The sequence below is a fragment of the Lytechinus variegatus genome, chromosome 1, assembly GCF_018143015.1.
Source record: "Lytechinus variegatus isolate NC3 chromosome 1, Lvar_3.0, whole genome shotgun sequence".
Classification (NCBI taxonomy): domain Eukaryota; kingdom Metazoa; phylum Echinodermata; class Echinoidea; order Temnopleuroida; family Toxopneustidae; genus Lytechinus; species Lytechinus variegatus.
In genome coordinates this window covers 39262281-39289810 of record NC_054740.1, presented here as the reverse complement: position 1 = coordinate 39289810, position 27530 = coordinate 39262281, and the positions used below count along the sequence as shown (strand labels likewise).

Genomic DNA, 27530 nt, shown 5'->3' with positions numbered 1-27530 from the left:
CACTGACCGACGGACACAAAACGTTCGCATAACGGGTACAGCGGACAAGCAAAATTTCAGGGTGGCTCCATTCGTTTTCATCCGCTCCATGCAGACAATGGACTAAAATGGGTGAACAATGAAAACACAGTGGACGAATGCTCGATGGATATACATGTAGAGCATATGAAAAGAGTACACAACGGATACATTACGTTTCCAACGGATTTTCCATCAGGAAGTGGGACCAGGCCTTTAAAGGCAAAATGCTGAAAATTTCATCAAAGTCGGATAACAAATAACAAAGTTATTGGATTTTAAAGTTTATCAATATTTTGTGAAAACATTTATATGCGCATCGTCATGAATATTCGTTACGTTGACTGATGACGTCACCTTCCCTCTTTCCTTTTTCTTATGTTATTACATGAAATCATAAATGTTTCATTTTTTTCATGCATGTGTACATTATGTGTCTCCATTGAGATGAAATAAGTTGTGGCACTAAATAACTAATGCACAGTTTTCAATCCAATTATTTTAGTTCGTGGTAGAAATTTTCTTGAATAAACCAAATTTCCTTTCATGAAATACAAAAGAACAAGTGGGGAGGGGAAATCGTGATGACGATTTCTCTTTCCTTTATATATTTTTAGGGTGGTAAAGTATTGCTGCATCAGATTCATTTACTTTAATCATGAGAGAGCAAAGACAGTGAGCCACTGAAAATTACAGGCAGTGATCTTGTGATTTTTACTTTTTTGTAACTTCATGTATGTACAGGTTCGTGACCAGTTTATACTCATTTATTTTTTGGTTATCCTTGGAAAATTCTTGAAGAATTTAAATTCCTTGAAATCAGTTCTGTTTGAAACCTCAAAAAACTCAAGAAAGCATTTGAACATCGATAGAAGTGAAGCACCGTAGAAAATGAGATTGACATGAGAGACCGGGGGGGGGGGGGGGTACGGACAAAGAGAGAGAGAGAGGGGGGCTAGAGATGGGGGAGCTAGAGAGGAAGATACAACAATTTTGTAACAAGGAACAGGACGTATCTCTTGCTTAAACACATTAAGATGAAAACTCAAATTCTGAGCAGAAGAATTTGAATGTGCATTTTGACTAGCTTCAGAACAACATAATTTAAGCCCCGTGTGAGAAGATTTATATTATTAGTCCAGCAGTCCAAGATAGGCCCCATAGAAAATTGACTAAACCTTGCTTTTTTATATATACAATATTTTTTATGGGTTCTTGTCAATTCGAGGGTGCTGATTACGAATCTGGATGATGCCACTCGTGTAACCTTGAGAATTTTCCGCAAATGGCAAAATCCAATATGGCCGCCAAAATATACAAATTACTCATGAAACTCATAAAATTGTCCACACAATGACTGTGAAATGCATGAAATTGTATGGCAGGATCTTAAAAAATTATTTTTGACGAAATGTTTATTTTTCTGATATTCAAAATGGCCGCCATAGGCCATTGTATACACTATCATGTACAACACGAATAGGGAAAACTAATTTTCACAAAAATTAGCACTAAACTGCAAAAATCGCGATGTATGAACGAAGTAATATATGCAAATCATCATTACTAATGAGATATATTATTTATTATGTCAAATATGGGAACATTGCTGTATTTTGATATCTAAAATAGCTACCATTGGCCCAAAGAGTATTATGTACAATGGCAATGACCGGAGCCAAAAAATGACAAGATTGAGCATTAAAATGCATATTATGAAGATAAACGAGTGGAATACTGACTAAAAACATTATTGCAAATATGCCATTTATGTGATAAATGCTGTATTTTGAAATTCAAAATGGCCGCCATAGCCCCTATATTCATCATGTACAATGCGAAAGGAGAAACTAATTTTCACACGAGTAAGAAATATAAAATGCATGTGATTGTGATCTATGAGTAAAATATTGCCTGACAACATGTTTATAGTAAGACATACCATTTCTTTAGTCATACGTTAGAAAAATACGTTTTAGACAGTATCCAATTAATTTATAAGATATATATGCATTTTAGCGCTCACACTTGCGATTTCCTTTCTCCCATTTCTCATTGTGCATTATACTTTTAGGGCCTTTGACAGCCATTTTGAATATCAAAATACGACATTCACCACATACATGGCATACAAATAATATATTTCGTTAATAATTATGTTTATAGTCAGTATTCCACCTGTTTAATCTTCATAATAAGCATTTCGGTGATCACTCTTGTGAATTTTTCGGCCCCAATTGCCATTGTGCGCAATACTGTTTGGGCCAGCTATTTTTAGATATCAAAATACAGCAATGGTCCCATATATGACATTATAAATGATATATCGCGTTAGTAATGATGATTTGCATATATTAATTTGTTCATACATTGCGATTTTTTTCAGTTTATTGCTCATTTTTGTGAAAATTAGTTTTCCCTATTCATATTGTACATAATAAGGTATACAATGACCAATGGCGGCCATTTTGAATATCAGGAAAATAAATATTTTGTTAAAAAATCATTTTTATCAGCGAGTATTTCACTCCTGCCACACAATAGCATGCATTTCACAGCCAATGTGCGACAATTTTATGATTTTCATCCCATATGGCTTTCAAGGCGATCACGTGTAATAGCGCATGAATATAATTTACATTTATCATGTTTATCCAGGGTCCCGTTACACAAAGGTTAGCCATTGATCGTACGCTTGATTTTCACGATTGATGTTCTACGATTGATGTTCTACGATCATTGCTAAGTTTTGTGTTACTGGCCCCCGGATAGCTACTTCAGCTATCAAAGAACTTCAAGCGGGCACATCATATCATAATTATCATTTTCATTGTCCGTTCTGATATATTGTAGTGAGCGCCTTACAAGAAGACTATCTTTATAGTCCATGGTACGACTCGGTGGGAGATTGAACCCACGACCTTATGCCAGGCTGACACTTGCACGACTTTTGGCCACGATTTTGTCGTGGCAAGTTGTGCCATTTTGGGGCACGAACTGGGAGGCTCCCGCACTGTTTACGACTTGTTCACGCATAGTTCACGACAAGTTCACGACGAGTTCACGAATAGTTCACGAATGCGTGCCCGTCAGTGTCCACATTGACACGAACTGGCACGACGAGTTCACGCATAGTTTGCGCATAGTTTACGCACTTCCCGCATTGGCACGACGAGTTTGTGCAATTCGGACGGTGTCGTGCTGAACTATTCGTGAACTCGACGTGAGCTGTTCGTGAACTATTCGTGACAGTCGTGGCATGGCGCGCACTGCCACGCACTGGCACGCATCCTCCCGCATCGTCCCGACGAGTTCACGACGAGTTCACGAACAGTTTGCGCATAGTTCACGACCCGGTCGCTAAATTTTGTCGTGACCAAAATTTTGAACATTTCAAAATTCTCGTCCCGACATGGCACGCAGTCACGACGTGTCACGACGTGTTTACGCACACTTCACGCCAGTTCACGACTAGTTTGCGCACTGGCACGACTTGAGTCGTGCCAATGCGTGACACAAAATCGTGCAAGTGTCAGGCTGGCTTTACATTCACAAACCGGGCGCTTCTACTACTGGGCCACCGAGCTCGGATATACGAGTGACGTAATCATGGCCACACAAAGGTACTTTGTCATGTCATTTGCTTTCATTAAAATAGAAAAGGGAAGATTGGTGGACGGACAGATTGATAAATGGACGAAAAGTAGAAATTATAGATAGATGCCTCTATCTATCTACAATTTCCTCTTATAGACAGATAGACATGTAGAGATAGATAGATATGTAGATAGATAGATAAATAAAGAAAGATAGAAAGGTAGGTAGATCGGTACATGAATAGACAGAGAATTAGATATATATACAGACAGACATATTTTTATCATTATATCTTGTATAACATGTTTTTATTGTCTTCTCTCAAATCGAATACACAATAAGTATATAAGTATCATAAGCAAAACAATAAATGAAACAAGTATTATCACAGAATCATACTTTTGTACAAACGATCATCGAGAAAGGAAAGCATGAATTATAATGATAATGAAGAACATGTAACTTGTTTCTAATACAGATATGAGAGAAAAGAAATATAATATATCGATAGATCACGGAACATGCTTACAGTTACCATGCTAACAATCTGCTCTGACCAAACGCAGAGTTGACTGAATGGCATATATTATGGTGTTCCAAATTGGAACAAGCTTGCCAGGCGATAATAGCAAACCTTATACCCTACGACAAAATGACAGTACTTCTATAAATGAAGTCTTCGAGAGCATCAAATTTCATCATTTCTTGGGGTCCGTGACACAAAGCTTAGCGATGATCGTAAAACAATTTTCTACGATTGATTCAATTGACTACTATGTACAATTTATCGTGAAAATCAAGCGTACGTTTAATCGCTAACCTTTGTGTTACGGGACCCACGAGCTTCCAGGACGACCTATATATGCAACTACTTTCGCAACGTACCATACTCTTTTCTGTGCCAGACATGCGCATTTAAGGCCCCTCCCCCAAATCAACAGCAGGCTATATCGCAGAATGTTATCACAATAAAAAAAAGCACAGGGGGATCTTTTGAATTGAGATCCGTGCCTCTATTCAGGTTCGACATGATCGAGAAACCTAATTAAAGGAATATGAATATTTCTCGCCATCGCAACTGTTATGTCTAGTTTAATATAAGTGTATAGACCAGCAGTTGTGCCGCTATATGACCAATTTTTCCGATACTGAACGTTCAGGGCCAAATTAATGGTATATTGCAATTACCGTTTTGTATAGCTTACTGAAGAATGGTATGACCGCGTGTTTCAATTCAGGCATATATTTTATTAGCTGTATAAACGACATTGATAGTTGGAAATAAGCAGAATAAGTCTATAATGATGTATGTTCAGTCCCTTACATTGGTGCCCTTGTTTCCACAAATATTTACAGATCTATTTCACTTTGAATTGTTTATAAAATGATGATAAAAATATGCCGTGTTTATACATTTCATTTCTGTTTGCCGATTCTTGGTTATTATATCGAATGCGTTATTTCATCTCTTATAGGAAGTACTAATATAGGGGTTCGAATTTGCATTTAAGTTCGAATTCGGATTTGAATGTGAATTTGAATGGGAACTTGAACTTGAATGCGTTAATGAAAACAAGGTTTCACACTTTGAATAATCCTCTCAAAATTGAATCTCCAAAATTCAATAAAGGCCACCGCACACCTCACGACCCGACCGGTCGCCGACTGGCTTGCGAATGGGTGAGGGGAGATGTGACGTCACAGCTCTTGTCAGCTTGAGCGTCGCAGACCGGTCAGAGACAAGTCGCAAGTAAAATCGGAAGGATTTGACATGTCGAGTCCTTATGACTGGATCGCAAGCTCAATCCAACCTCCAGCCAATCAGACAGCAGAGTTGATAAACAACGCGCATACCCATTAGCTAAGCGCAATTTCTGAGATGTTATGCCAAAAAGCAAAAAGCGCATGCGTGAGTCGCAGATCGGATCGCAAGGTGTGCGGTGTCGAGGCTTATGACTGCCTTGCGATTCATCTCCCCTCACTCAGTCGCAAGCCAGTCGCCGACCAGTCGGGTCGTAAGGTGTGCGGTGGCCTTAAAGTGTCGATTACGTGCCACCAAAAAGACAAACGTGTGAGCGAACACATACTCTCCAATGTACTCCCGATTGTGACCACGACAAATTTAATTCGGGCCACATTCGAAATGTATTTGGATGGAATACGGTTGGATTCTGGGAAGCATTTGGGCAATTCTTGTAAGTCCATTACTAACAAATTTGCTCCACTTTGGGACCTATTCTAGACCGATTCTGTTTCTGTTTATGGCAACTCCCGTAGGAACTCGGCAGGACAGCGTTCTACTGGTAAACGCCAAGCTGGTATAACCAATTACCTAAGAAACATTTTATGTCTAGGTAAATTAGTCATAGTGGCTGACCATATAGACGACATATCTTACTCTCGGGCCTTTTTTCAAAGTGGAGACAATGGCAGCGTAGGGATTCGAACTCACAACCTTGCGATTATGAGTCCAATACTCTAACCACTGGACCACACGACCCTATGTCGCCTCTGATTCGGTCCGAAATTATTCGGGAGAATTCGGTTTCAAGTGGGTCGATATCGCAGAGAAGACATTTATGAATGTGGTCGCTAGAACTGCCGAATCAGAAAGAACGTCAGCAACATTGTTTAACAACCGGTGGAAAGGCTTTTGAATTTGCTTGTTTACGGGAAAATACATTCGCAAAAAAAGTTTTAACTTGGTTAAAATTTCTCTCCGACACGAATACACGATTTTTTTTATACAATAAATATTATTTAAGTAGTCGACCCACTGACAAAAAATAAGTGCTTCGAGCTTTGCAAACACATTTTTCCTTTATGAATCAGTTCGCAAACATGACAGATATAGTTTGATGTCACAAATAAACAAGGATTCGTCGCTTGATAAGCTTACTACACATTCGCACGCATTTGACACTCTGTGCCGTACCCGATCAATGGTCAGGGAAAATATGAATTAATTTGTGCGAAGTATGCAGTACCTAGGCAAATTATTACACCATAACAAATTTAGTCAGAATTTATTACTCCCGATGGGTGTTTCATAAAGCTGTTCGTAAGTTAAGAACGACTTTAAGAACGACTGGTGATCCTTTCTTGTGGTAAATACTATATTGATTGACGATGGTTTAGCGCATGAGAAAGGATAACCAGTCGTTCTTAAATCCGCTCTTAACTTACGAACAGCTTTATGAAACGGCTCCCAGTTTGTTTTTTTTAAGTCGGGATGTATTTTGCATCGAGTTCTTAATCTGGGGAAGAAGAGGGTGAAAAGGTTTTGCCACACAAGCGAGCTTTCTTAACTTAACAAAAAAACATGTACATACAGGGCACTGTTAAGAGACTTGCATTCTTGCTTCATACATTTCACGGTAAAATGGCATAGAATAGTCGACACACTTGATGACGTCATCTGTCAGCTCATCACGTGGTAAGGGTCCCTGTACGGTAGGCGCCACGAAGTGTGTACTGCTGAACGCTGTCGAGTAAAAAACGGATATGGACTCGAAGAGGTTTTCACCCGCCGTCACAAAGTTCTTCGGGAACTCGTGACTCGGGGTCCACTGCAGAAGGCTATCACTGTATGGAAATCCAACAGCATCGCAGAAACCTTTCAACATCCCCCGTGGGTTGGTGGCTAGATCGGTAGCGTCGATGATGATGGGGTTAGGGTAGAGATCATTTTGTTGGACATATTTCCAGAACCGGTGCTGTTGCTCGTACCACAACATTGGTCGTAGTTCTATCGGATCATCTCGTACGATGTCGCAATCGTCGAAATGTATCAACCCCAAATAACCTTTCCTGAAAGACTTGTAGACCTTCGTTGGATCTCTGATGAGGAAGACATGTTTGAAGCCATTCGGTAGATAATCAAGAATGTATTCTGTAAGATATGCCATCTCCTTTATAAAGACGTACCTACTCTTGGTAGTCTCCAATTCTCGTTTGATTTCACAGCATCTGCAAAGATAAAAAAAAAATTTCGGGTATGATTATCAGCCTCCAATTTTAGTCTATGAAATCACATGATACTATGGAAAGGTTATTATGGCTACTATGGAATTTGAAGTAAGTAATATTCAAGCGATTAAATAAAAGAAAAGATAGATGAAAGTCGGACAAAAGCCAGGCCAAAACCTTAGTTGTTATTTCTTCTACGAAAAAATAACATGAAAATTGAGTAGAAGACGTCAACTAAAAAGACGCAATTATAATTTTTTTTCGCAGTTTTCCGAGACTGTGCGAACGAGCAGAGTGAACTAACCGGTCCCAATTTTAATTTCCTAATAAATCTTATAGATAAATCTGATAGGTAGGCCTGCAACACCTTCTTAAGGGATTTAATGTATATTTGGATGTGAATAAGAATTGTTTAGAAGTAGGAGATGTAGTCGATAGTGATAGAATAGTGGAAGAAGACATAAAAAACACAGTTGAAAATATTTTCCATCGCCAGTTCTTATCGCATTTACATAATGATCGAGCAAATGATGTCGAACTTAATAAATTGAGAACTTATAAACCTTTTTGAACAGAATTTTCAAACAGAGAAATATCTGTTAACTGTTAAAAATCAGAAAATACGGAAAAAGATCTGTCGATTTAGAATAAGTTCGCATAATTTACCCATTGAAACTGGAATACATAGACGTCCAGATATAATGCCCTCACATTTAAGAACGTGCAATAATTTTAATTCAGGAAGGGGTGGGGATGAGTATCACCCGATAATAGAAAGTAATGTACACACAACTTTAAGGGTAGTATTTCTTGACAAAATTGCTGAAATGTATCAACAGTTAAAAAACCTTAGCGATGAAGACAAATTTATATTCATTATGAACTTAATAATGAAAACATATAATTGATAATTTCTGTAAGTTCATCAAAGCGATTATAAATAAGAGAGGTGAGTTTTAACATCAACTACATTTAAAAAAATTTCATTCAAGCTATCTAAAATCCAAAGTAATCCAAAGATAAATATCTAACATTCTCCTCGATCTGTATTCGATAATATATTATGTTTTATTACATTACATTATGCTATACCTTTTCTATGATAAATTTCAATTAGTCATTTTTCTGTATATAGATGTATTTGTATAATACTTGGAAGTCTGGGAAAAATATATGAATATATTACTGATTTATGCGACATACAGTTATGAATGTTTTTTAATGTTATCATTGTACATATTTTAAAAACAGAATGTTCTTGCAAATTAATGAAGTTTATTTATAAATAAAAAAATCAAAGTCATACAAAAAAAAATAAAAGTCAAGTCTTATCAAGAAAATGTAGCATCGGAGCATCGAATCAATACAGAAAAGTCAAACTAGCACAACGCTGAAATTTCATCAAAATAGGATGTAAAATAAGAACGTTATGACATTTTAGAGTTTTGCTTATATCATGTATATTTCATAAAAAAAAATATGTACACAACACGGTCATATTCGATTGATAGAATCGATGATGTCCCTCACTATTTCCTTGTTTTTTATCGTTTGAATGATTGACTAAACCGCAAAATGTAAAACAAGAGTTAAAGGGTGGACTAAAACTATATTTCGTATAATAAATTGCAAACAAAATTGTGAGGGCGTAATGTCATCAATCCTCTCATTTGCATAGCGACCAGGATGTGAATATAACTGCTTTTCGAAATTGATTTTGATGAATTCTTTTAATGTTGGATTTTTCTCTTTTTATCCTGAACAATTTTTGTTGCCCTTTAAGAACGTCGGAAAAATAGCAAAAGTAAAGCTTTGTTAGATCAGTACCGTTTGCACACAATACTTAGCCTATCAGAAGTTTTGTGTCCAGTCTGACTGGATTTGCATCTGCAAAAACAACCCAACTACATCAGCAATACTCACGATATTCTCTTTGGCATCAAAATGCCACTGAAAGCCTTTGTAAACGCCGTTATCGCTTCTGCGTATACCGCCTCGTTCCCGTCAAGGTTCCTCGGCAGCTCGCGCCCGGTCGCCGATTTCAAAGTGCCACTGGCTATTTTAGAATACGAATACAGTTCCAGATAGACTTCCATCTCGTCAATAGCGCTCATGCATTTCGCAAACACTGTCGACATCGTTCGAGGCACACCCCACAAAACCACTTTGACTTGCTCGTCCGCCATGATCTAAGGGGTACATGTATATGAGTACGTTTAACGAAGATAGATGATACACAGGCGTCAGTGTAATTTATTAAAATTAATGACAGGGGTTTTGTCGACAAAATCATAGAGAAGTCAACAAAATATTGACAATATAGCAAAATTATATTATGTCCAATGTTCAACTACTGTCTGCAACCCTAAAGTTCCTTTGAAATTTATAATATATTGAACAGAAGACATATTGGTAATTGACTGCAAGAAGTTGATATCAGATTTCCGTTCCACAAAAACGCATTATATTTACACAATATCAATAAGTTTTATGACCAGCGAATCAGACTGAAGGCTTTCAGTAGCTTTCAATCAATATCATAAATATATTTTGTATAACAAATAGTTTATGAAACATCCCCCATGAAGACACACTTTACAATAGATTTTCGACTGTCACCTCAAAGAAAAACAAATATTCATTTGCTCTCGTAAAACAGACATAAAATCTAGTGTATACGTGCCTAAAAAATGCCAACGAAACCCTAGTCATCTTAGGTAAAAAGAAGGTCACATATATATGAAATTCATTCACTCTATATTCCTTATTGTTCAAGCTAACAAAATATTCAAACTTATGTCTAAAATGATATTTCAAAGTTGCATGATGGTATGGACATTCGCGGGAGTGGCTTACGGTACACCTTTGTGGTCCCAGAACGACCAAGAAGAGTGGAAAGTGGTGAGAAGGAGATTAGAAGTGAAATGGGGAGGCAATGACGCAACGAAGGTATAAGGAACTCTCACCAAGCATCGCCAACATCGTTATGGAGCACTTCGAGCATCAATCACTCAAGACCGGGAACAAACCCCTTTCAATCTGGTTCCGCTATGTCGATGATACCTTTGCCATCAGGGGATCGTTTCACGAAGGTTGTCAGCCCTGACAAGTTGACTTTCTCCAGCAGTTTCTATAGTAACAGTCAGATGCCAGTGCCTCTCAGTCAATCAAAATGATTCACTGATGATTCACTGATATTGTAAGCTCTGACAATAATTATTCAGTGCTGACATCCGTCATAAAACACACCCTGGACGCATAGCACACCAGACCCTCACCAGTACCACGACCACACCAATGACCATCGTGCCAGCATTAAGTTCACCGCGGGAACCCAATGGGACGGCTAAATTCCTGCCCTAGATGTTGTCATCGCCAAGACACCCTCTGGATTCCCGTCACAGCATCAAGTATATCGAAAACCAACCCAGACCCATCGCATCCTCAACTACCGCTCCTACATCATCAACCCGTCCGCCAATAAGTCTCGGACACACTCATCAGACATGTCATACGAGCTCACAAACTTAGCAACGTACAAGGGACATATAAAGCAAATACTCAAATACCTCACCAACGCACCCGCCACCATCAAACAGTTCCTCGGAAGGAGAATCAACATTCAACCTTCCCGCCATCATACCAGCACGTCAGGAGGATCCGTCGGTAGACCAGCAGCACCATGATTGTTGCTGCTGAGTAGGGCCATCCTCCCATTTTTTCATCTATTAATCCACACGTATCATTTTATATGTAATGTTATAACGGAAATAACTTCAATTCAATCGACAACATGACCGAAAACTAATCCGATACCATACCCACAAACACCGTTGTACTTTCCTACATCGACAATGCAACTACAGGATATCCTTTGCTCATCCAGCAAACGCACCAATACTCCCGCAAGCTTCTCTCCATCCTTCACGGCTCTCACGAGAGCAAACGCCCATCTAAAACACTGCCAGGCGTCTACAAGATCCCTGCGACTGCGGCAAGGTCTACATCGGGGGACATCGGCCGCGATTTTGACACTAATCTTAACTCGAAGAACACAAGACTTATCACCAATCATGCCAATGCAGCGAGTGGGACAGCCATCGCAAGCACGCACATGAGCAAACTTGTGATTTTACATGATTATTTCGTTCCCTAACTTGCGCTAGAGTTCAACTGGAGAACCCCAAGAGGTGTTGAATTTGATATTTTAATGAGAAATAATGATCGAGGTTGGCCTCCCCCTACCCCCCCCCCAAAAAAAAAGAGAGAGAGAGAGACAACACACACATACACACACATGGCAGCATTCAGCAATGATAACTCTCTTTGGCCCTACCCGATTTTTGTACTTTCTTATTCACCAATGTGTAAAACGAGTTACTCAAACATGATATCGAAATATCACACCATTTTAATCCTTATTTTTAAATGATTTTCTATTTCTTTTCACTGCGTACAAAAAAATATAGGAGACATTAACTCTCCTGGCCCCTGCGGTACCACCCTTGCTAATTTTACAAAAACCCCACTTAAAATTGATCTTGCTTTTGACTTAATCAAAGGTCTAAATCACTGTTGCATTTATTATATGTTAAAATCAGACACAAGACGTGAAAAGTGTTTTAACTTCAATTAAGTTTGACTTCTGTTTTGGTTTTAGATTTCACTGCCTCCTCCTCGCTTATAGAACAAAGATTACTAACGGTTTATTTCCTTTATGGCAGACAATTTGTAAGTGGTATTTTTTGTGTGTTTAAAGAGATGTCTGAATCGTATATGACATGAAGTGAAAGCGGCTATTGTGCCGATTATCCACAAGTTCAAGATTACGAGCAAGAAATAACTTTTAAGAACGTATTTCATTGTGTGAATGGTGATTTCTTTTGGGGAATAATGACCATGTACGTTGGTGGAGTAATTTTCACTTGTAGAATAACATAGGAAAATTGTCATAGTTTCATACCATCTTGAGGCATCTTCTACAAAGTCCAGTTTTACCAATCAAAAGACTTTCTCTTACTTTGGTATACGCTTTGTTATATGTCTCGAAAATTTGATGAAGTTTGATGCGGTATCCACTGAGTAAAGATGATTTAAACTCATTTGGTGAATTCGTGAGGTCTAAGAGAGGCATAATTCTCTTGATTGCACAAGATTGCATATCATTCAAATACGGCGAATTTGAAGAATAAGCACATGAACCATATTATGTTTTGCATTTTCATTATGCATAGATACCAAAGTAACTCTCTGCAAAATTTTGTGGAAATGACATGGTCTTTAACTGTGGAACGTCCTTAAATGGCACTTTGAAGGAATGTGTCTGTAATCTGTATTAAAATGACTATGTTTTAAAAACGGGAATTACAATTTCTAATCATCGCTCATGCAGAGAAGGGCAAATGAAAATGTTACGGAAGCAATACAGTGGTAGCATGGACCTAAAGAAATGGCGAGATATACATGTATATTGATTAATATTCGATTTTTAATAATAGCCTTATTATGTTGACATTGCAAGATAGGTGTCAATGCCAAGCCGACTTATAATATGCTGTAGTGTAGGTCGACATGGAGAGACTTGCAAACTTTTCATGTCGACATATATACCTTTGCATAAATCAACTTGGTGAAACGGACAACCATGCTTTTGTAAACGTTTGACTCAATTTTGTCTAAAGCCAGGGTTACATCCAAACCACTTAATCCGAATCAAATCGGGAGGATACGGGAGTATTCTGTTCTCCCTTTCCGAATGCTAGAAAATTCGGGAGGGATTCGGGAACATTCGTGGATGGATTCGGTCCACTTTGAAATGATCAAAACCGACCGAATACCCTCCAAAATACTCCCGATTGTGGCCACGACAAATTTCATTCGGGCCACATTCGAGATGTATTTAAATGGAATTTGGTTGGATTCTGGGAGGCATTTGGGCAATTCTTGGAAGTCAATTCTTAATAAATGTGCTCCACTTCACTCCACTCCACCTTTTTTAGACAGATTCGCCTCTGATTCCGTAGAAATCCTTTTTAAGTGGGTCGATAGCGCACAGAAGACATTTATGAATGTGGTCGCTAGAACTGGCGAATCAGACAGAATAGCAGCAACATTGATTAAAAACCGGTGGGAATGCCTATTAATTTACCTGTGAATGTCGGGAAAATACATTTGCAACGCAAGTTTAAACATGGTTAAAATTTCTCTCTGATACAAACATACGTTTTTTTACAATTAATATTATTTAAGTTACCAACCCGCTGATAAAAATAAGAGCTTCGAGCTTTGCAAACCTTTTTTTCCTTTATGAAACAGTTCGCAAACATGACAGATATAGTTTGATGTGACGAATAAACATTCGTAAGTGTTTACGACACTCATCAGACGCACACATTTGACACTCTGTGACGTACCCGATCAAGGATCAGGGGAAAAAATCAATTAATTTGTGCGAAGTATATAGTACCTAAGCAAGTTATTACACCGTAACAAATTTAGTCAGAACGAAACAAAATCGTATTTAAAAGCTCTCACAGTTGGCCTTGCGACTAGTTAGACCATTGCAATAATGTTGGGAAAAAACTTATTGTAACCGGACCGGCACGAACGGTCGCAAGACGTAGTTGTGAAAGCAAATTTATTACGCAACTTTTCTCAACAGAATGAGATCCTGAGGAAAGTATGATTATTTCAATGACAACAGAGCAATTCAAATGTATCATTGTATAATATATAATAATGATAAATATATAATTCAACTAAATTGATTATGAAATGAGGCAGTTTCTAAGTATCAAAATTACTTTCAATCCTGTCATTGCGATTCCTACGTAGCAGCTATTGTAGTTTTCCATGTAATCTTACGTTACGTTTTTTTTATAAGTGAATGAGTATAGGAACTGATATACCAATAAGATCAAGAGCAAATGAGCGAAAATTATCAAAACACATTATGCATTGGATGACAGATTTCAAATTTAATAAAGATAACAGGAATTGTTCAAATTGTATGCCTATTTTATTAGTCCAGTTTTTAAATCTTGATGTATTTTGCCACGAGCTCTTAATCTTTAGACGAAAAGGGTCAAAGGTTTTTGCTCACACACGCGAGATTTCCTTAATTAAAGAAAATGTACCATCAGGACACTTTTAAGAGACTTGTATTCTTGCTTTATACATTTCATGGTAAAATGGCATAGAATACTCGACACATTTGATGACGTCATCTGTCAGCTCATCACGTGATAAGGGTCCCTGTACGGTAGGCGCCACGAAGTGTGTACTGCTGAACGCTGCCGAGTAAAACACGGACATGGACTCGAAGAGGTTTTCACCCGCCGTCACAAAGTTCTTCGGGAACTCATGACTCGGGGACCACTGCAGAAGGCTATCGCTGTATGGAAACCCAACAGCATCGCAGAAACCTTTCAAGATCCCCTGTGGATTGGTGGCCAGATCGGTAGCGTCGATGATGATGGGGTTAGGGTCGAGATCATTTTGTTGGACATATTTCCAAAGCCGGTGTTGTTGCTCATACCACAACATTGGTCGTAGTTCTATCGGATCATCTCGTACGATGTCGCAATCGTCGAAATGCATCAATCCCAAGACGCCTTTCCTGTATGACTTGTAGACCTTCGTTGGATCTCTGATGAGGAAGACATGTTTGAAGCCATTCGGTAGATACTCAAGAATGTATTCTGTAAGATATGCCATCTCCTTTATAAAGACGTACCTACTCTTGGTAGTCTCCAATTCTCGTTTGATTTCACAGCATCTGCAAAGATACCGTAACATGGTTCAGGTATGAGTATCAGCCTCCAATTTTAGTCTATGAAATCACATGATTCTATCGATAGGCCCACCGATTCAAATTAATAATGGCAAATCCAAAAATACCCGTGCACTTTGAAGTTACTAATATTCAAGCGATTCAAGAAGAGAAAAGATAGATGAAAGTCGGACCAAAACCATACCAAACCTTAGTCATTATTTCTTCTATGAGAAAAATAACGTGAAAATCGATATAGAAGACGTCAACTAAAAAAGAGGCAACTATGATGATTTTTTTCATAAAAACGCAGTTTTCCGAGAAAGTACGAACGAGCAGATTAAACTAACCGGTCTCGATTTTAATTTCCTGATAAATCTTATAGGTAAGTCGATAATTATTTTTTCATACTTTGAAGAAAGTTAAAAGTCAAGTCCTATCCAGAACAAAATGTAGCATCGATTCAGTAAAGTAAAATCAAACTAGCACACCGCTTAAATTTCATCAAAAATCGGATGTAACACAAGAACGTTTACAGTTTTGCTTATATCTTGTATAGTTCATAAACACTTACATGTATGTACACAACTCAGTGATATTCGAATGAGAGAGTCGATGAAGTCCCTCACTATTTTCTTGTTTTTTTAATTATTATTTGAAAGATATATTATTTGAATTTTTTTTACAGATATAGCAATAAAGATCAACTTGACTGAACCGCAAAATGGAAAACATAGTTAATCAAGGGAGGACTAAAACTTGGTTTTAGATGACAATGAAGACAAATTGAAATAATATTTCACAACAATAAAATGCAAAAACTAATGAGGGTGTAACGTCATCAATCCTTTTATTTGCATAGCGACCAGGATGTGAATATAACTGCTTTGTGAAATTAATTTTGATGAAGTCTTTTGGTGTTGGATTTTTCTCTTTTTATCCTAAACAACTCCTTGTTAGATTGGACTTGCCCTTTAAGAACGTCAGAGAAATAGCAAAAGTAAAGCTTTGTCAGATTAGTATCGTCTACACACAATACCCATCACATCAAAAGCTTTGTGTCCAGTCTGTCTAGATCTGCATCTGCAAAAACAACCCAACTACATCAGCGATACTCACGATATTCTCTTTGGCATCAAAATGCCATTGAAAGCATTTGTAAAAACCGTTATCGCTTCTGCGTATACCTCCTCGTTCCCGTCAAGATTCCTCGGCAGCTCGCGCCCGGTCGCCGATTTCAAAGTGCCACTCGCTGTTTTAGAATACGAATACAGTTCCAGATAGACTTCCATCTCGTCAATGGCGCTCATGCATTTCGCAAACACCGTCGACATCGTTCGAGGTACACCCCACAAAGCCACTTTGACTTGCTTGTCCGCCATGATGTCGGAAGCTGGGTGCTACACAGGCGTGTAATTTTTTGAAATTATTGACATGGGTCTTGTCCACAAAATCATAGAGAAGTCAACAATGTTATTACAATGTACCAAAATTTTATTTTGTCCCATGTTCAACTGCTGCAACCCTAAAGGGACTTTGGACTTTATAATATAATGAAAAGAAATCATATTGGTAAGATTTATTGACTGCAAGAAGTTGATATCAGGGTTCCGTTCCACAAAGACTTATTATATTTACACAATATCAATAAGTTTTATGACCAGCGAATCAGATTGAAGAATTTCAGTAGCTTTCAATTATTATTACAGATATTCTGCATATTGAATACTTTATGAAACAGGCCCCATGAAGACACACTTCACAATAGATTTTCGACTGTCACCTCAAAGAAAAACAAATATGCATTTGCTCTCGTAAAACAGACATAAAAAATAGTGTGCGTACCTTAAAAATTCCAACGATAACTGAGTCAATCTCAGTCAAAATAATAGAGGTCATATATATTTGAATTCATTTACTCTATAGTCATTATTGTTCTAGCTAACAAAATATTCAAACTTATGTAAAAAAAAAAAAAAAAAGTTATTTCAAAGATGCATGATGGTATGGACATTCGCGGGAGTGGCTTACGGTACTCCTTTGTGGTGAGGACCAGAACGACCAAGGAAAGTGGAAAGATGCAGAAACGTGAAGGGCTTTAGACTCTCACCAATTATCGCTAACATCGTCATGGAGCACTTCGAGCACCAAGCACTCAAGCACCGCCAGCAAACCCCTTTCAATCTGGTTTTCAATCTGATACCTTTGCATCAGGGATCTTTTCATGAAGGCTGTCATTACAGTAACACTACTATACTAACAGTCTATGCCAATGCCTCTCTGTCAATCAAAAGGATTCACTAATATTGTTAGCTCTGACAATAATTAATCAGTGCTGACAACTAAATAATAAAACAACACCCGGCCGCATAGCACACCGGACCCTCACCAGTTCCACGACCACACCAACGACCATCGTGCCGCATTAACACGGGAAAATCCTGCCGTTTTTTCCTTTATCTATTCACACGTATCATTTTATATGTAATGTTATGACGGAAATGAATTCAATTCAATACCATACCCACAAACACCGTTGTACTTTCCTACATCGACAAGGCAACTACAGGATATCCTTTGCTCATCCAGCAAACGCACCAATACTCCTTCAAGCTTCACTATCTAAAACACTACCAGGCGTCTACAAGATCCCCTGTGACAGTGGCAAGGTAACCATCGCCATTTCGACACTAAACTCAAGTTACAAAAATTGTCAAAGATTTTTCAAGAATATCTTATAGTTAGACGAGTCAAATCTGATCAGATATGGAACAAACTTGACTTTTTTCACTAAAGATTACTAGACAACTGTCTGTAATTTTCTTTGGCTAGCTCTCTCTGTTCCCTCGCAAAATTCATTGATACAAACTTAGGCAAGAATCCCGATACAACTACAATATTTTACCTTTCGAAGAATTTCATAAACATAGTCTAAAAAATCACAAAGAGCAATCATGACCTACAGGGCAGTATTAAGGCAGTTGCATTCTGGCTTCATACATTTCACGGTAAAATGGCACGGAATAGTCGACACATTTGATGACGTCATCTGTCAGCAGATCACGTGGTAAAGGTCCCTTCACGGTAGGCGCCATGAAGTGTGTGCTGTTGAACGCTGTCGAGTACATCGCTGAAAATGAATCAAAAAGGTTTTCTCCAGCCGTCACAAAGTTCTTCGGGAACTCATGGCTCGGGGACCACTGCAGGAGGCTATCGCTGTATGGAAATCCAACAGCATCGCAGAAACCTTTCAAGATCTCCCGTGGGTTGGTGGCTAGATCGGTAGCGTCGATGATGATTGGGTTAGGATCGAGATTTTGCTGGACGTATTTCCAGAGCCGGTGCTGTTGCTCGTACCACGTCATCGGTCGTAAGTTGGACGTATCGTCGTGTATGATATCAATAGGCCTATCATCTTTATTAAAATAAAACATCTCCTTTACCCCAATCCGGAAAGACTTGTAGACCTTCGCTGGTTCTCTGATAAGGAAGACATACTTGAAGCCATTCGGTAGATACTCCAGGATGTAATCCGTAAAGGCCATTTCCTTTACAAAGACGAACTTACTCGTGGTGGTCTCCAGGTCTCTTTTGATGTCACAGCATCTAAAAAGATAATTACATGATTTTTTCAGACTGTTTATATACATGTATATATGTAGTAAATAGTATAGTAGTTAAATACGAGCTGTGATGGGGGGGGGGGGGGGTTCTTATTTTTATCTGGCAACCAGTCAATTTGACTATTTTCGAAGATTGGTTAGATTGGTACCACGCGACCTCCCTTCAAAAATTATTGTACATATGTATATGTACAATATAACTTTCGTTTTTTATTGAGAGTAAAACCCGTGTTTAATATTATGGGGAAAATATCGATTAATTTGTTTTGTAAACAGCGGTAGTAAAATAGTTCATTGTTTGGAGTTCAATCAACTAGGAGTTCATTGCATATATCATGCATATAATCCAGTATATTGTACACTGATTCTATAATATTATATATACCTCTTTTAAGGTTGTATGTTTTAGGGTTACACTTAATATTAGCCAATATGTCTATCAAGATGATCAATGATCACAAGCGATATATTCAGCAAACTGAATGGCCATTCAATTCAAAGCAAATGTAGAAGACAAAAAAAATCTTCGTTATACATGTATGTAAAGACAAATGTCTCCTTCAAAACTCCTTCAATCAGGCTCCGCTACCATGGCTACGTCGATGATACAATTGCCATCAGGGGACCTTTTCATGAAGGCTGTCAGCACAGTAGGACTAAAAAGTTCACTTTCTCCAACAGTTACTATAGTCACAGTCAGAGTTTTAATTCTCGTGACTAGATACTAGACTTCCTATTTTAAAATTGATGACGGCAGTTAAATTTATTTTTATCAATGTTAAAAATGCGTTAATTTAGCATAGCATGCTTGACAAACATTGAAGACAATTCCTTTTCAAGAAAAAAAAAGCATAACATTAATATCAAATATTAGATAGCCAAGACAGATAGTCAAGCGCGATTGGTCCATAGCACGTCACGTGATATGATCGAAATCAATGTATTTTCCCAGCCGGTCCACCTTCGATGAATATATTGACCAACCGGTCCATGAATATATTTTTTCTACGTGTAAGGCGCCCTCTTGTGGATTAGATGTTACCATGCATTATCGGCCTGCCTTGGGTCCTGGACCTGGACTGGACTCGAACTTAGATTTAGATCTAGGGCTAGGCCTAAAAAAAGTTGATTTGATTATAAAAGGGTCACTGTGTTAGACTAACGTTACTTAGATAGATCAAGATCTAACGTTAGATCTATACCAGTTCAATCAATCACTGTGAATATCATAAACAACAGACTGCACGTATCGTTAGGCCTAACTTTATCTCATTATTAGAGGCTATCTAATATAACAGATATTGACTGATGGGATGAGTAAAAAAAAATTATTTGGACCGCTAAAGGATTAATATTTTCCCTCGTGATCATATTTCCCTCAGCGCTGTGCGCTTCGGGAAAATATATTCGGGAAATATATTCGGGAATCGGGAAATATATTCGGGAAAACCCCTCGGAAAAATACAAATCCGTTTTGTATCCAATTTGTTCGATAACAAGATGCGTTTGAGCTTTGTAGCTAATTCAATTAATCTCATTTCATTTCTTGATAAAATTCCTTCGGTAATTCAGTTCGGAATCGCCATATTAGAACATATTTTTAAACGTCGACAAAAAGGGGAGAAAAAGCAAATCATGCATCCAGTTACACTATGAACCTCAATTATACTCACGAAATTCTTCTCGGTACCAAAATACCATTTGTTTCTGATTTAAACACCTCCAAAGCTTCTGCGTACACCGCTTCGTTCCCGTCAAGTTTCCGCGGCAGCTCACGACCTGTCGCCGATTCGAACATGCCACTCGCTGTTTTAGAATACGAATAAAGCTCCAGATATACTTCCATTTCTTCAATGGCGCTCATGCATTTCGCAAACACTGTCGACATTGTTCGAGGTACACCCCACAAAGCCACTTTGACTTGCTTGTCCGCCATGATCTCGAGAGTAATCCAGCTTTAGAACAAAACATGGGTGTACCAATGACTGAGTTTAAAGCCACAGATAGTGACATACATAACATACATGGCATGGCATACATTTACTTGATAATATTTGATTAAAATCATATTTGTGTCCAATGTTCAGTTACTGAAACTACAAAACTTTTGACAATGGACTATGTCGTCCATTGGGTTCATGTGTGTTTGTCTACTGATTTTTTCAAAAGCGGGTTGTACTTCCAGTGTCGCTTGGGAGCTGACCTTTTAATTGTATTTTTAATTGTCAGAAAATTTTGACGATGAAGTGAAAAAGCGATGACCTTTGACCCCTCTCCCTTTGTCAGTTTTCAGAAAAGTTTTACCCCTCATGGCGAGATCTTTCCAGGTACAGCACTAGTAGTAATAATATTACTTCACAGACTCTTCTAATAATGCGAAATATAATTTACAATTTAATATGATACATGTATTATTAAATAAAATTGTATATAATTGTACGATTTGATTTATATCTGTGAGCCCACCTCGTCTAAATCAAATTGAATTATGATGATGAGAAGATGAATTTCTATTGAAACTATTGTACATATATTTTCTAATTTCAAAAAGTACGAAATTTATGTACGATGCAATAGCATCAGATCAATAGTATCAGTATGTGAAAAGAAACATCCTGCAAATTGCTAAGTGAGTTTTAATCACCATCAAAGCGTTTATCAAACTGTAATTACTCATTTTCACATGCTACCTCTTCATATGGTGATTGGGTTTTCTGTCCGATTGTTAGGCAGGTCAAAGATTGATGGTTTCAATCACCTGAATTAAGAAAACCGAGTTTCATTAAAATGTTTCGTTGCGCATTATTACGTTTTCACTCCTGGAATATGAACTCGCTTCCGCTCTTTCATTATTTTTCATTGTGTCTCTTTTCCTTGGTCTCCGCAGCCTGAGCCTGACACGTTTTGCATAATAAGTTAGGTGCCTGTTTCATGACACTTGTTAATTTGCAATAACAGTTAACAGCTACTGAAATCCTTTGGTCTAATTGGACGATGGTAAACTTGTTATAGAAATTGGTATAATAAGTCATTATGAAACGGGACCCAGACCTTCCTCCCCTGTTTCAGTCTTTTATTGAACTGAATTATCATTAAGTCTTCTTTAATTTTTTCTCCTGCATAAATTCCCTTTAATTGCAAATATACTATTGAGCAATGAATGGTTGTGATCAATATAAAGGGGGGGGGGGGAGTTTATACAAAAAAAAGATTGGCAAGATAGAAAGACTTTGAAATTACATATACATGTATATAGAAGCCCGTCATCTAACAACTGCCACTGCTTAACCATCCGCCATGTTGAATCCGGTCAAGTGATGTAAAAGAATTAAAAACCACCCCCTATCGTGAATTAAGACAAATTGCAAGATTCAATTTTCAAGAGATTATCATACCATTATACGAGGAATATCCTAAATAATATGATGTTCAAACATAGCTGTTTTGAACGGCGTTTTGCAATGTATAATGGTACGTTAGGTTTGGCGTGATTGGGAGTGGGTGGGGGTGCATGAGAGTGTGGGTGTGCGTGAGAGTGTGCGTGATTTCGGACATTCATATAACAATGTTGGAATTGATGCCGTGTGTGCAAGGGTCTGTCTTTGCGTCAGGGTGTGTGGTTTTAGTCTTTCATTCATAAATGTCAGACTTGGGTGGGATGTGTAGGGGTCGGCCGGTGTAAGGGTGCCTGGGTATGGATTTGCGTGTGATTTTGGTCATTCATACATCAATGTCAGAATGCGATGGAATGCGTTGGTGCGAGAGGGGGTGAGTGGGTAAGTGTGCGTGTGAATGATTCTATTTGTATTTCAAGGGGTGGTCCGGGCTGAAAATGTTCATAGCCTAATAGATAGAGTAAAATTCACTGAGCAAAATACTGAAAATTTCATCAAAATCGGTCAACAAATAATAAAGTTATTGAAGTTTAAAGTTTATCAATATTTTGTGAAAACAGTCGTCATGAATATTCATTAGGTGGGCTAATGATGTCACATCTCCACTTTCTGTTTTCTTATGTTATTACATAAAATCATAATTTTTCATCATTTCATACTGTCTAGTGTGAATAATATGTCTCCCTTATAATAAAATAAGTTGCAGCAATAAATATCTAATGCATTAAATCAGTTGTCAATCCAATTTTTCTAGTTCTTGGAGGAAAAAATTTGAATAAACCTATTTTCATGTAATAAAATACAAAAGAACAAGTGGAGATGTGACATCATCAGCCCCCCTAATGAATATTCATGACGACTGTTTTCACAAAATACAGCTTAACTTTAAAATTCAATATCTTTGTTATTTGTTATCCGATTTTGATGAAATTTTAGGTATTTTGCTCAGTGAATTCTACTCTATCTACTAGGCTATGAATATTTTCAGCCCGGACCACCCCTTTCACCTATCAATGTCGGTCATGTCTGAGTGTGCGGGTTTTGCTGGGGATGCTTGGTAGTGAGGAAGGGTGTGTGAGGTTGTGTGTGTGTGTGTGTGTGATTTTGGTCAATCATAATTACATCAATGCCAGTCCTCGACAAACAGATGGCGAGGTAACAATTCTTTCAATAATAAATGTCTTTGACAACCGACATTCGTCATCAGCCCGTAAGAGTAAATCGATATATCAATGAAATAGAGACTCGAGGCCAAGGTCATTACCATCCCTTGAACATATCCGGCATCATCGGCATGCCCGAAGAGGACTTTTCACGAAACAAATATTCAGCGATTTTCACTGAATATTGTCTTAAGCTACTAAAATCATTGCGTCTGATTGGCTCTTAACAAAATAGAGAGTGAAATATCAACGATAAGATGGCTCATGAAAGACTTCCCATTCTATGAAAATGTATTTTCTCCCTCCACTTATTCCATCATTCTAAATAATATTCATTTAATATAAGACGAGTGTTCTGTATATGACGGAATTGAATTTAGATTGAAAACCGCCAAGGTAGTGCAAAGCACAAATTGGACTTGTAGTAGTGTAACATGGCATGTTTTCCCAGGGGCGGATCTAGGATTTTCCAAGGGGGCACACTTATCCAAGGAAGAATTTGACAAGCAAAAATAAAATTCCCATTAAAAAAGGCACACTTCTGTTTCAACGGCAATTTTACATAACAAATTTTAATTTTGCTTCTCAAGGGGGGGGGGGGGTACGGGCCGGCTGTGCCGCTCCCCCCCCCCGAATCCACCAGTGCTTGTTCTTCCTATGATATTGCCTGATGGAAAATAGATGAGTTAAAAAATGAAATGAGTCCGATTATCCCTATAGAAATTTTAAGGACAAGTCCACTCCAACAAAAAGTTAATTTGAATAAAAAGAGAAAAATCCAACAATTAGCATAACACTGAAAATTTCACCAAAATGTAAAATAAGAAAGTTATTATAAGTTATTATATGAAATATCATTTATTCCAATTTTCTCCTCATTGTCCTTGAAACAAAAGTTTCATTCCTCCATGAACACTTGGAATTACCATCGCTTTAACATTTTATGGTTCATTCAAGTTGGTCCTTATTTCAAACAATAATAAACAAAAGAAATAGTGAGTGAGGGACATCATCGACTCTCATTTTCATGTCATTGAGTTGTGTATATACAGTAACTGTTTTGTGAAAAATAAGTGAAACTTTAAAATGTCAAAACTTCCTTATTTTTACATCCAATTTCGATGAAATTTTCAGCATTATGCTTGTTTGATTCTTTTTCTGTTTTTTAAAATGAAAATTTTTCTTATGTGGACTTGACCTTTAAGCGTGCGGCATGCTAGTATAAACTATCTAGCGAGTAACTGGTGGCGCACTAAATAAAGCCATTGCAAGCCAGCAAACAATACATGCTCGTTATAAGATTGCTTAATCATTTCTATGCATACCTACATGTATTCCAATTTGATGAATATTATATCCTTAAAGGGATAGTCCGTCCTGAAAATTTTTATATCTAAAATAAATAGAGTAAAATTTACAGAGCAAAATGCTGAAATTCCATCTAAATCGGATAACATATAACGAAGTTATTGAATTTTAAATTTTATCAATATTTAGTGTAAACAGTTATGTGCACATAGTCATGAATATTCTTTATGCGGAATGATGATGACATATCGCGACTTTCCTTTTTCTTATGTTATTACATTAAATCATGAATGTTTCAATTTTTCATATATGTGTAAATGATGAGTCTCCATTATGATGAAATAAGTTGCGGCAATAAATAACTAATGCACGTTATCAGTTGTTAATCCAATTGTTTTAGTTCTTGGCAGACAAATTTTGAATAAGCCTAATTTCATATAATAAAATACGAAAGAACAAGTGGGGATATGACATCATCAACCCACCTAATGAATATTCATAAAGATTTGCCTAGTTACTGTTTCACCGGAATAATGCACATTTTTTGAGATTCAATAACTTCAGCACTTTGCTTTGTGAATTTTACTCTTTTTATTGACATATATAAATACCTCCAGCCTGGACCATCCCTTTAATCCCCTATATCAGTATAGTCACAAGCAAGCCTCCAGCCTGAAATTTCAATGATGAATTAGCGCTGCGGTTAATTTTTCTTCTAAATCCCCTCCCAAATTTATGCCACTATTCCATTCATATCTAAACTACATTACTATGTCATCCCTGCATTGTGAAGTCTATAGGATATGCCATATGTTTTTTCAATTCAATTTAATTCAATCGGATGTCAAATGGGTATTTTATTTCGTTTTTAATCCAATAACTATAATTGTATGATAAATGCCAAAGTGCCCTTTAAAAAAATCAACAAGAATCGGCAAATGAAAACAGATTCAATCGCAACTACACGTTTGTTAGATTTGAACGTTAAAGGGATGTGTTTTTGTCTCATCGACTGTGTGTAATAATTACTTGGCTATTCTTAAAATATAATTAATGAGATAACTATAAGTAATATAGACGATAAATCAGCCTTAAAATTTTATTTCATTTACATGAACATGATAAACTAAAATGTTTTTAAAAGGTACGGTTCTTGTTTTACTTCTTGATCCCATAATTACTATAATATGGATGTATTGAGCAATGAATTAACGTGTTTTCATTCAAGTGGGTCTGTATCACAAAACTATACTGTTCAGAATGTTGCTTTATTGATAAAGAACCAGGGGGGTGTTTCACAAAGATATAAGTATGACTTAGGTCGCACTTAAATGTCGACGCGTACATGATATGCAACGCGCGATCTTATTGATAGATACGCATTAGTGCGCGTCCTCATGACACGATCTGACCAATGCGGTCAAGCCTTTCATACCGTACGCAACTCGGTATTTAAGTGCGACTCTAAGTCATACTTCAATCTTTGTGAAACACCCCCCAGGCCAGGTATTTGTAGCTGAGGACTCGAGGATCATGATGATGTCAGAGTATACTTCCCATTTATTCTCGGCCCTTTACAAAAGGTTTTTAAAGACTAAGTGCTAACTCGTCTAATCTCGTTGATCCCACGAGCACGATCTAACCAAATGCGATGGCGCGTTATTCAAGTATACCACACGGACCACAAGGTTTTTTTTAGTCCGACACAACCCATATAGTTAAACATCCCATTTCTCTTACCTTACACAAAACCAATCTCCGCAATTATATCTTTTTGAGCAAGAAAAACAAAAATCTCGAAACTCGAAGCACGATCTCTCCCTCTCCATAACAATCATTCTTAACCATCGAACACCGCATTTCCTGTCACTATTGATCATGGCTGTTGTCCTTTGATCATTTGGTGGTATCCATGGTTACCGTCGTCTGCTCGTCTTCTTTTTGATATAATACATTCCTATATCGGAGCATCTTGACCTTTTTCACCTGTCATGATCGCTGAGAGTTTAACTTTTCTCCAATTTGGTCAACCACTTTTTCAATTCACCTGCTCTTGGAAGTTCCCAGCAGGCCTCGTCTTTCAATCCTCTTTGTTTAAGGTTTTAAGAGGATGACGGTGAAAGGGGGTGTATTTCAAATCTCCTTACATCATTACCTTGGACAAGGAACACGGTGCATTGATTTTCTGTCATTTTCAATCTTTGAAAAAAAAACGAGCAAATAATAATCACAGATGTATCAAAGTTTCTGAGTCAGAATGCAAAGAAACTGGTCTTTATGCATTTTATTCCAGCCTATCTCCGATCGAAACAAGCAAGCAAGCAAGACCTACATTGAGTTTGAGGTTAATGATAAAGTTATTCCATACTACGATTTACTTTGAAAAACATTCTTCTAAGTAACCACATTCTATTTTACATCTGGTAATAGTAACTTTATTTCAATGGGGTGGGATGTGACACCATTGACTTAAAAAAAAATCCTGCAATACCCTTATATCTTTATTAGTTACGTGCTGATTTTATGTTTCAATAATGCTGAATTTCACTTTTAAAAAATATGCAATTTTCTCGCTCGTTCGCGAAACGAAATCGCAGGCAGTGGGTGTTAAACCATGAAGATGGAATGATTCTAAAACCTACCTACCAGCCTATCTCCGATCGAAACAAGCGAGCAAGCAAGACCT

General features: G+C 37.5%; 2 protein-coding genes across 2 annotated transcripts; both read right to left on the bottom strand.

Annotated features, from left to right (window-relative positions):
* Positions 1 to 14426: 14426 nt before the first annotated feature.
* Positions 14427 to 16810, bottom strand: LOC121406430. Its single transcript, XM_041597455.1, has 2 exons — positions 16475 to 16810; positions 14427 to 15361 (listed from the first exon to the last, which is right to left on the bottom strand). Exons 1-2 carry the CDS (start codon positions 16735 to 16737, stop codon positions 14734 to 14736), a joined length of 891 nt encoding a protein of 296 aa, XP_041453389.1. The 5' UTR covers positions 16738 to 16810; the 3' UTR covers positions 14427 to 14733.
* A 1517-nt stretch (positions 16811 to 18327) lies between these two features.
* On the bottom strand, positions 18328 to 20914 carry LOC121430554. Its single transcript, XM_041627868.1, has 2 exons — positions 20652 to 20914; positions 18328 to 18961 (listed from the first exon to the last, which is right to left on the bottom strand). Exons 1-2 carry the CDS (start codon positions 20912 to 20914, stop codon positions 18328 to 18330), a joined length of 897 nt encoding a protein of 298 aa, XP_041483802.1.
* Positions 20915 to 27530: the final 6616 nt, after the last annotated feature.